The sequence below is a fragment of the Eucyclogobius newberryi genome, unplaced genomic scaffold (assembly GCF_026437365.1).
Source record: "Eucyclogobius newberryi isolate DKJ021-1_F unplaced genomic scaffold, fEucNew1.0.hap1 SCAF_16, whole genome shotgun sequence".
Classification (NCBI taxonomy): Eukaryota; Metazoa; Chordata; class Actinopteri; order Gobiiformes; family Gobiidae; genus Eucyclogobius; species Eucyclogobius newberryi.
This window is the reverse complement of record NW_027315790.1, coordinates 14,962,233-14,972,767: the sequence shown is the minus strand read 5'-3', so window position 1 is coordinate 14,972,767 and position 10,535 is coordinate 14,962,233. Positions and strand designations below refer to the sequence as shown.

Here is a 10,535-nt window from a genome sequence, read left to right as displayed (position 1 = left end):
ATACCGTCATATTCATGTGCAATTACTGCCGTACTCACACGCAATAATGTCACATTCATGTGCATATAACTGATGTAAATAGAGTGTTTATTTTACCATTATTATTAGTATTATTTTGTCTTACGCTAGCTGTTTTTATTTTATTCTATCTTTATTTCCCCCCTCCATTCCTTATTAAGAAATGAGAGGTTCTGTCTATAGGAGTTTTTTGTTTATAAGAGTTTTGTTTATAAGAGATCTTCCTTTAAGAGTGTTTTTTAAACTTCCTATAAGTTACCGGTTCCTCTGTATCTACCTGCGTTGCAACAATGAAATTTCCCCATGTGTGGACAATAAAAGAATATCTTATCTTAATATTGATATCAATTGATTGATAATAGAAACAAGTCCATTGCCATTCCAGGCCATTGATATTTCACTGTAACAAACAACAGATTGTCATGTTATTATTTTGTAAATGTGGCTACAAGACATTTTAGAACTCTACATGGATCACTTGGAGTCGTTTCACTTAATTGCAGTTAAAGTAAGTAATGTGGGTAGGGATAGGTGAAGGTGAAGACTGCAATTTTCTCAGTTGCAAGACAACACAGGATTACTCATACATGCAAGAATCAAAATACAACTTTGAGTAAGTTAATGACACGGAAATGCTGTTGTACCAAGGTTAAAAGCTCATTGAAGATGATTTATCATATGTCCCCTTTAATTTAAAATATTATCTAAGGTTTTGAGTGTAAGTGACATCAAGCAGGTTGTATTTACCACATTGTGAATTTGTGTTGTCTAATCTACTATTATTCAATACATTCAGACCGTGGCTATTTTCGGTTTGGAAAAAGAAAGATACACATTGTTACTAACTGTTTAACCCAGTGTTCTCAAACTGTGGTATGCATCTGGTGGTATGCTGGCCCGCTGCAATTTGAAATACTAAATACTAAAGAAGACAAACATTTTACATTGTAAAAGATTATTATTAGATTATTTTAAAACAATAAAAATACATGCAAACATTCCTATCTTTATTCCAGACAAAGTTACAACTTAATCCACATTGTGCTCGGATTTTTAGGATTGAGAGCTATTTTAACAGTATCATACAAATGATTGTAGTTATTTTTTACCTATTAATACAATCTATTGGTATAATCGGTTCCAAAAGTGATACATTGGAAGCTGCATTACAATAACCTACCTCTGGCCTGGATTATAGAAAATGGTGGAGAGGCATATTTTAACAGGTGATTAATAGTGTGGAATAAAAACTGTATATATATATATTTTGTCCCACGAGGCCTCATAAGTTCTGCTTGTGGGTCAGACAGCACAGCACAGTGGCTATAGGGACCTTCAGCCTTAATCACATTACATGGCCCAGGAAGCAGGCCTCCGTGTCAGCAGCCCACTTGTGGAGAGTAGGTGAGGTGAGACAAGTGCACTGGGCTGGAGGTGCATGGGGGGAATACAGGAGGGAAGGAAATGAGGACACAGAGAGAGGGAAGAGGGGAGAGAGAGAGAGGTCAGTGGAGCAGGAAGACAAGTATGAAGGAGACATGATTGAAAAGACTATTCTGTTGACAAACAGGATATAAATAGAATTTATAACTAGACATGTAGAAACGCACATAGCTATTAAGCTTAACCCTAACCTTAACCCTAACCCTGACCCTAACCCTGACCCTAACCTTAACCCTAACCTTAAGCCTAACCCTAACCTTAACCTTAACCTTAACCCTAACCTTAACCCTAACCTTAACCCTAACCCTGACCCTGACCCTAACCTTAACCCTAACCTTAACCTTAACCTTAACCTTAACCCTAACCCTAACCCTAACCTTAACCCTAACCCTAACCTTGACCCTAACCTTAACCCTAACCTTAACCCTAACCCTAACCCTAACCCTAACCATAACCTTAACCTTAACCCTGACCCTAACCCTAACCCTAACCTTAACCTTAACCCTAACCCTGACCCTAACCTTAACCCGGCGCGTCTAAAACGGCGCGGTCAAATAGCGCAGCAGTTTCAGGAGCCGCGGCACAAAATAACATGGCAGTTTTGGCCGCGCTCCCTTAGAAGAAACTGTACTCTTCAGACACCATATTCCTACTTGAGTAATATTTTATTAAAAGTAACAGAATTCTTAATTGAGTAAACATTTTGATTCCTCTTCCCACTGTGAGTGATTCTATAATGATAGTCTTTATATGAACAACATTAAATGCTTGAACTTAAGCCTCAGTTTTAGATAATACAATACATTATTTATTTGTTGGTCCAATTATCTTAACATAAATAATTTCAGAATATTGAAATATATTACTCAGTCCTCCAGTATTTGTTTCTCCAGGTGCTTTTTTTTAACTGAATTATTTGGGCCAATATTTTTAACTTCTACTTGAAGTACTATATTTTTGGCTACTCTTGCCACCTCTGGCATAACTACAGTATATATTATAACTACAGTAATGTTGAAGTATTAAACGTTAATCCATCTTGATAGAAGTGTGTTGTGATATATTTCCTTCAAAACATGAATTTGACTGTTTCTTCCTCCTCAGTAACGTCTCATCAAAAGTCAGTCCTGAAATTAGGGGTCACAGGTTTTTACTATTTTCTTCACTCAAATGTTCAATAAAAAGAGCCTTTCAAAGCTGGAGGAACCATGTGTATCTTCTGCCTTTCATAACACTCTCTTTTCTGTCCCACTGTGAATGGGGCAAAGAAGAACTTTGCAGAAAAAAGAAGTCAGATGTCATTATTTATCATCTCTAAACTGACTTATTTATGAGGCAGAAACACAATGAAATCCTCGCTTGAAATCTTGTTGAATTATTTACTGTGAAATGGTTAATTCCATACAAAGCCTGGGTAGATCCCTCCTCTGTTCTGATAAATACTTTATCAATGTTCCTGAACCACAAAAACAGCGGCAAATAGGACTGGAAAAAACTGTTTTGTGGATAGATTTGAACAAAATAAATGTTAAGTGTGGGTTACAAACCAAAACAGATGCGAATTAGGTTATAATGAAAGTGCCTAATCACAGTGTTACTTCTCTTCTGTGGAAAAGTCAATGGAGTGGATAAGGATCTGGGAGTTTTGGGGCTCAGTTGAGTGTTTGGTTTTGGTCCCAGGTCGGCACACTCCGAAGTGGTCTAATGAAAAGAGACGCATCGCTGATTGCCCCTATATCTGGAGCCGATGTGGAAGTGGCATCGATTTAACAATTTAGCAGTGCCGTCCTCTGTGTGTTTCAATTAGTCACGGCTCAATAGCACTCACTTCCCCCTTTCACTGCCCCCGGGCCCCCACCCATGCAAACACTCACAGGCAACTGAGATACACATCCTTTTTACCTGATCTGTGATGATTACGTGGAATCATCCCCATTACCTTCCAATAAAATTGATTATTCAAACTGACACTTCCAAAATATATAATCTTCTTTGTTCTGTGTGGATATAGTTGCCACATGAGTTAAAAGTTCACTCTGTAACTTGTCTTGTGGCGGGTCTGCTTTCTGCTTGTCTCCATGGAGATGTAATTATTTTACCTGGAATGAGTACATAGTATGGTGTTAAACGTATCTATCATTTACAGAGTTTTGCTAAAAAATACCTTGTAAACCCATACATTCTACTGTAAGCGCCGCCTTGTCCTCAAATCCAATCCATAGCTTGGCCTGGTGATGTCACCGCCTCCATTAGAAAGGTATTTTACCTTTGTCTAATATTGATTTAATGTGAATTAAATAATAGCAGTTGTCAACTACCTACTTTCAATATTATGTGTTCTTGAATAGCAACAGTAACCGTGATGTCATGAACAATCATGTTGCTGAGGAAGACAAGGGTTTGTCCACAGAACAAGTCCAGGAGAGAGAAGAAGCCTGGAAGTGGAAGCTCTTATATGAACAGCAGAACAGTTTGCTAAAGCTACTCAGGAGGTACAGGGAGCAGCTCCTGTTGAATCTGCTCAAAGAGAGGGAAAAGCCTGGCATTGAAATTTACATCGAAAACAGATCCAGCATTTCAGGTCTGGACCCAAAAGTCCCTCACCTCAATGACCAGGTGACTCAGATTGAGCTTGGGACACCAGCCAAATGAGTACAACCTGGAGACAGCAACTACCACAGTGTTGTCACGTCACAGTGGGAAGGTTTTCTCCACTGGAGGAGGTTTTGAGGGGTCTTTCTGAGACTGAGGAAGAAACAACAGTAGCAGAGGTAAATGAGGCCCAGACCGCTTGGAAGAAGTCATCAGAGGAAAAAACTGCTGACTACCGGAAAATACAGTGCGTGCAGGCCAAAGAGGTGAACCTTTGAACATCACCTCCCAAACCTCCCAAACCTCCCAAACCTCCCAAACCTCCCAAACCTCCCAAACCTCCCAAACCAACCTCCTATACCTCCCAAACCTCCCAAACCAAAACTGCCACTTGTGAAGACGACCAGAAGACACCAGCAGTTGAGGTGAAAGCGGTCCAGGCCACTTGGGAGATGACATGGGCTATTGAAAAAGAATAAAGAGAGCTTTGGTTCACTGTTCTGTACTAAATACAGAGAGAAAGAACGAGAGGGAACGAGCTGTGTCTAGTTTGCTCCACTGAAGTACATTAGATTAGAATATATTATATTATATGTTGAATTATTATTGTTTTTTTTACTGCTTTTTTTCATCAGGAGTTGCCATAGTGATTTTGGCGTAAGGCTTTGTTGTACTTTGTGTTTGTACATATCTTATCTTATCTTATCTTATTAATGCATATTAAAGGCCACATATGCAACATTTTATAGGAAACAAGGTTATATACCGTATTTTCCGGACTATAAATTGCACCGGAGAATAAGTCGCACCAGCCAAATCAAGTCATTGTTTAATGAGAAATAAAAATGACTCTTTACATCTGCTTTTTTCACTCTTGTCTAATCATCTCACGCTAAAGCGTGAAGGAAGCAGACCTCTGAGTCCGCTTTACACTTAAACGGGCCGGCATGAGACACTTTCAGACTGTGCCGATCCACTCCAAAATGAACTAGTGGAAGGCTTTTTAGTTGTAAAGGAAATTGGTGTTTTGAAACTACAAAAATGAGCCAAGCGAAGGTTTATGGACTTTAAAAACCCACAGGAGCCCTTGTAGAGAGGTAAAACTGAGAAGGTCAAAACAAAGAACGAAATAAAATAGAACTTAAGGTTTGGTAAGGAAACATAAACAACAAAAGCTCATGACATGTATCACACAAACAGTAGCATAACCAATAATAGTTTACTATTCATAATTAGATTCTATGACAAAAAAACGTTTGATTTACCAGAATACAACTTTTATTGAGTGCATGTGCAGGCTATAGTGCAAGTGAAAAATAACAATATTGTATCTTCTTCAGGTGTGTAAACTTAACTGAGAAATCTGTGCTGACACAAACTGCATAGGTCTCAGGAAATTAGGCTCACACATGGATCAGACCGTTAACAATGATGTACACGCACGTTCCAGTAGTGGAGTTCTCTGTGATAATCCAAGGACCTAAACAAATGTTGCCAAAGTACATATGCAAATCAATTTGTTCTTGTGTAACTTTTGTTCTTTGTGTATTTCTCAAGCAGCCCAAACCTGCCTCAAACTGCTGGCTGGAGGCTCCAATAACTGCATGGCCCCAAAGCAGGTTCACTCTGGACAAGAGCAACATGAAAGGTCCCAATGACAGACGACCGTCCACTGTAACATTCATTACTATAGGGAAATTCACATCCAGATAATCCATGCGCAGACTCAAGACAGTTGTCTGTGCTGCGTGCTAACCACTTAACCAGTGTTCTTCACACTTTCAACAATTGTACTTTTATTGCATGCAAATAATGCATTTTATATTAAAAAATAAAAATGTAAATCAATAATATCAATAATCTCTATTTTTGATATTTTAGGAACAAAATATGTGTTATTTTCATACAAAATTCATTCCTATTGATAGCCTTCAAAAATGGCTTTTGATGACTGGATCATAGGATACATAGGTCATTAAATTAGAATGTCATGGGAAAGTTCAGTTCATGTGGTCATATAATCAATTGTATGATTAAGGCCCTTAAACCATGTCACTAACCTGGGACTAAATGTGGAACTAAACCTGGATAGAATTAAAATAGGACTTAAACAGGACTACATCATAAACTGGGCTCAAAACAGGACTAAATTAAGTGCATATGCACCCTTAAAGTCTCATTTGAAATAAATAAATGCTTGAAAATGACACAATGTGCCCAATCAAGCTCTATAAAATGTCCTCCAATGCACTCGACCAACACATTTTCATCACAGTGGTCCTTGCGTCCGGTTACTGTCCGTCATAGTGTCATGTAGTCCTTTCCACATTCCTTGAGACTTAACGTGATGGAAAGGTGGACCATGAAAAACTCCATCAACCCACTCTCTGAGCGTTGCCACGGGTGACTCCTGCTGCCGCTCTGCCTTGGACAGAGCCATGCTGGAGGTGTAGTGTGGCGAATGGGAGCCCGCACTGGACAGCATGCAGGACGGGTAGAGGGGCTGCTCCTCCTCTAACGGGACGATAGACCAGATTTTGGGCTTGCTGTTGGATCTTCGGTGCTCTGGGCCCGTGTAGAAGGTGGTCTGTGGGGGGACAGGGGTGAGTTTGTGACAGTCTGGAGAGAGACTCTGCTCTTGTAGCGTGTCTGTGCTGCGGGACAGAGGGGCGGAGTCCTCAGGGAGAAATGCAGGTTTAGGTTCAGAATCGGAAGCGTCGGATTCAAGCAGGTCGAAGTCCTCCAGATCACTCTGCTGCGCATCGCCACACTGCTGTTCTGAAAAGGTTTAAAGGAGACGTATAATGCTTTTTTGCTGCTACTTAATATTGAACAATATAATAAATAGATCATCATTTTACATTACGTTCATCGTAAACTGCTGCCATATCAAACATCAAAACGGCTTAGTAATAGAAAAGAGTTTATTAACTACCTGCTCAAAACTGCAGAACTGATAAGCCCCGCCTCTTCATAGTGACATTTAACCCTAACAGCAGCAGGATGGATGTCACTTACATATTTGTTACTTTGAAAAGGGGCTATGTGGCATTTTAGAAACCTACGTGTATCATTCAGAGACTTCATTTTTGAAACAGTTGCAACTAAGTACAGGGATGTGGGCGGGGATTGGGGGTAGATGAAAACAGGAATTTGCTGAGCACTTGAGCCTTAGTTTCAGCATAATACAGGATCTAAAATTAAGCCTCTATAAAAAAATTAATTAAAAAAACGATCAAGCTAAATACAAGCCAGTTTAAATGGAGCTATTCCAAGTCCTTACATACCACACAAAATCATGTTTCATTGTTTGTTTTGATAAAGTAATCTGCCCATTTTGTGTTAACTAGAAGTGGTTAAAAGTCTGATTTACCTGATGTATTGCGATCACATTTGAGGGGCTTCTCTGCCTCATCACTGTCGTCACCGCCCCTGTCGTCTGAGCTCTTACAGGCGCGAGGAGACCATGTGACCTTGTTCTCCTTCTTCAACCTCCTGCGAGCATTGGCAAACCATGTGGACACCTTTGGAATGGAAAGGGGGGAAAAAAGCGTTATATGGCAGAAAAAACACCACATCGAAAGACTGGACCCGGATTAGACCAGGACTTGAACAGGATCAATTCTATGTGGACCAGGAACAAACCAGGACTAAACAAGGACAAGTAGTGCGAACACCAAAGTATAAAAGTACTGACCAGCTCTAGATGATTTCAATAAATGAGCCAAAGACAAACATTTCAGCCAATAACATAAATCACAATCTTCCCATGAGCCATCACAAGCTTGAGCAATAAACAGTTTAGGGTACTTTTAGTGTTTCGTAACTTATGCTCATTGTTTATTGTGGTTGTTTTGAAGGTTTTCCTGAGCTTTTTGCATGTGTTTTTTAACTGCAAATGGCAAATAAGCTAAACCTGAGCCAATGTCAAACCTGAGTGCTCTGTGTATAGCATACCTGTGTGAGGGTCATCCTGGTGATGATGGCTAACATGATCTTCTCTCCTTTAGTGGGGTAAGGGTTCTTCTGATGCTCCTGGAGCCAGGCCTTCAGCGTGCTGGTGGTCTCTCTGGTGGCGTTCTTCCTTCGGGCTGCTCCGTCAGATGAGCTGTACCTGACACCATCCAGAGATGTAACTGTCAGTTCAGGTCTGCCACATGTACCTCTACAGTATGTGATTGCTTGCGATAACTCAGCATGACTTTTTCAGACAGCATTCAACAGATGTGGTTTAGTACAGCGTAATATAAAAGATAAAGTTGCTCATGTCAAGAATTTACCCCATGAGTCACATTGTTTCACATTAATTCGCCAAATTTGCCTTTTCCTCTGTGGCATTGCCAACAAAGATTCTTACTTGCACAGGATTTCAAACGTTTGCATGTAAAACAAAGAAATAGCTGTTCTTCAAACAAGTTTGCACACATTTATGATGAACTTGAAAGAAGGAGGGCGTGTGTTTGTATTATTTAGAGCCCTGAAAGCAAAGATGAGAGAGGGAGAATATGAGAAAGAAATGTAGAATGTGTGTGTGAAGTGTGACATTGGTTGATTGTAGAATTTTGTTGAGTGATGTGACTCTGTAAGCAGATTTTTTAACTTTGATTGGTTTATTTATCCACATACATACAAGTCCGTTCTGTTCTGGGACTATAGGTGTAAATTACCATGAATGCTTTAACCTGGCACCAGCATCTCTCCTTTGACTTTGTCTTGGTTAATGTATTGTTGTGCACTGTCCCAGTACAAATAAAAGAATATCATACCATAATTTAACTACAGCAATAGTTGTGTTACAATACGCAGCAGAAATAAACATACCCATATCTGTCATAGGGATACTGTCCAAACGTATACTCGTAGGGATAGTAGGCAGGTGTCTGAGAGGACCCCACGTGTACAGAAGCTGCTCCGTCCTTTGGATCAGGTGCACCCTGAAACACACGCACAGTTCAGCCACATGCCACAACAGAAAGGGTACAGTGCAGAAGGGTCGGCTGGTGCAAAGGTGAACTTACTCTGGAGTAGAGCGCTGAGGCGTCATTGGTACAGCTGCTGTAGTAAGTCTGGCTCTTGGGATAAGGCCCGCTGTAGACACTTATGCCAGTCCCGGGGGTGAGCTGGTGTCCCGGGGAACACTGTGCAATGTGGGACGGGGACGTGGATGGCTCTAAACACGCACTCAGAGGACTTGACGCCATCAGAAACTACATAGAGACAAGTCATGTGTAAATCAGAAGTGTCCAAAATAAAAACAAAACGTGTTTTTGCACACTCAGCAGCAATTATTTTTGGTTACCAGAATGTGGGTTTTTTTCTGAGTCTATACTGGTACCAAAGGGTTTTAATTGTCAGATTGTAGACTAATATTACAGAGTCAGAAGAACCTGAGTTCGATTAGTTGGTTCTAGTTCAGTTTGAATGAAAGCAAATACAATACAGCTAGACTATAACAACATAAGAATAGGCTATTATAAGTTGAAAAGTATGTCATTACTCGTTTGAAAAGTTACCTGTGGTGCTGCTGCGGGATATGAAAAGCCCATCTGAGAGTAAGCCATAGTGGAGGAGAGACCAAAGACGAAGTCAGGAGCTCTACCACTTCAGCAGCATCCAGCGGAGACGCACGAACAAGTCCCGTTACTTCAACTCCCGCTCTTCAAACCCCGCTAATGGTCCGGCACAAGTGTTAGTCAGTTGGGCAACATCACGCATCCATTCCACTTTACGCGCACAGTCGGACACTTCACGGATGGATCAAAAAGTCACTTCCTGGATGAACGCCGTCCTCAGACCCCGCAACGATTCCGTTCGTGTGTGTGACCAAAGCACACATCTCCGCCAGGCGCGCTTTGGTTATAAGAAGCACCTCTGTGACGTCAGCCATGGATGTGCGTGAGCGCGCGCGCTAAGGAGTAGCACTCGGAAAGTGACCAAATTAATTCCTTCTCGGCTATTTGATCCAAACTTAAGCGCATCCGTAAGTCCCTCAGGCGTAATGAGACCGTGATCAATTCTCTGCTCATAAAGCCGCATACATTGACGCGCGCGCCGCATACACGGAGACGCAGTGTTTTGGCCAGAGGGGGGAAAGGAGCGCGTGATGCGGTGACACCACATTGACACGGGATGATTGATGACTACAACCTGGTATTAGCATAATCGTTTTGCCCTGTAGTTTAGATAACTTGTCACCGGCGAGAAATCTCCCTGTCATCCACATATTCATGAGTGGGGGAATTTCAGGTCTCCTCCGAGCAAATTAATCAAACAATAAACAGTGGCGCATTCCCTTGAGTAAGCACCTTTAACGACTGAATGGCTTGTCATGTTTTAATAAGCCGTCACGAGGAGGTGGAGACGTCTCTATAATTTCTTGTAGAATATACTTTAATTGAAGAGGATTGTCTAATTCTATGCTACAATGTATGTTCATGGATGACGCAGGTGTGTTGGTTTTACGCATGGTGGAAGCGGGTCAA

At 40.9% G+C, this 10,535-nt stretch overlaps 1 protein-coding gene across 1 annotated transcript; it reads right to left on the bottom strand.

Annotated features, from left to right (window-relative positions):
- Positions 1-6,173: 6,173 nt before the first annotated feature.
- irx4b (iroquois homeobox 4b) lies at positions 6,174-9,266 on the bottom strand. Its single transcript, XM_072447129.1, has 5 exons — positions 9,072-9,266; positions 8,875-8,987; positions 8,011-8,167; positions 7,427-7,577; positions 6,174-6,831 (listed from the first exon to the last, which is right to left on the bottom strand). The coding sequence occupies exons 1-5, from the start codon at positions 9,252-9,254 to the stop codon at positions 6,323-6,325; spliced, it is 1,113 nt and encodes a 370-aa protein (XP_072303230.1). The 5' UTR covers positions 9,255-9,266; the 3' UTR covers positions 6,174-6,322.
- Between the last annotated feature and the right edge of the window lie 1,269 nt (positions 9,267-10,535).

Coding starts and splice junctions, on each gene's coding strand:
- irx4b (XM_072447129.1), bottom strand. CDS start 9,254: ATGGCGTCAAGTCCTCTGAGTGCGTGTTTAGAGCCATCCACGTCCCCG. Junction 7,578..8,010: donor CCAGGATGACCCTCACACAG/GTATGCTATACA, acceptor TCCATTCCAAAG/GTGTCCACATGGTTTGCCAA. Junction 6,832..7,426: donor ATGTGATCGCAATACATCAG/GTAAATCAGACT, acceptor AAACCTTTTCAG/AACAGCAGTGTGGCGATGCG.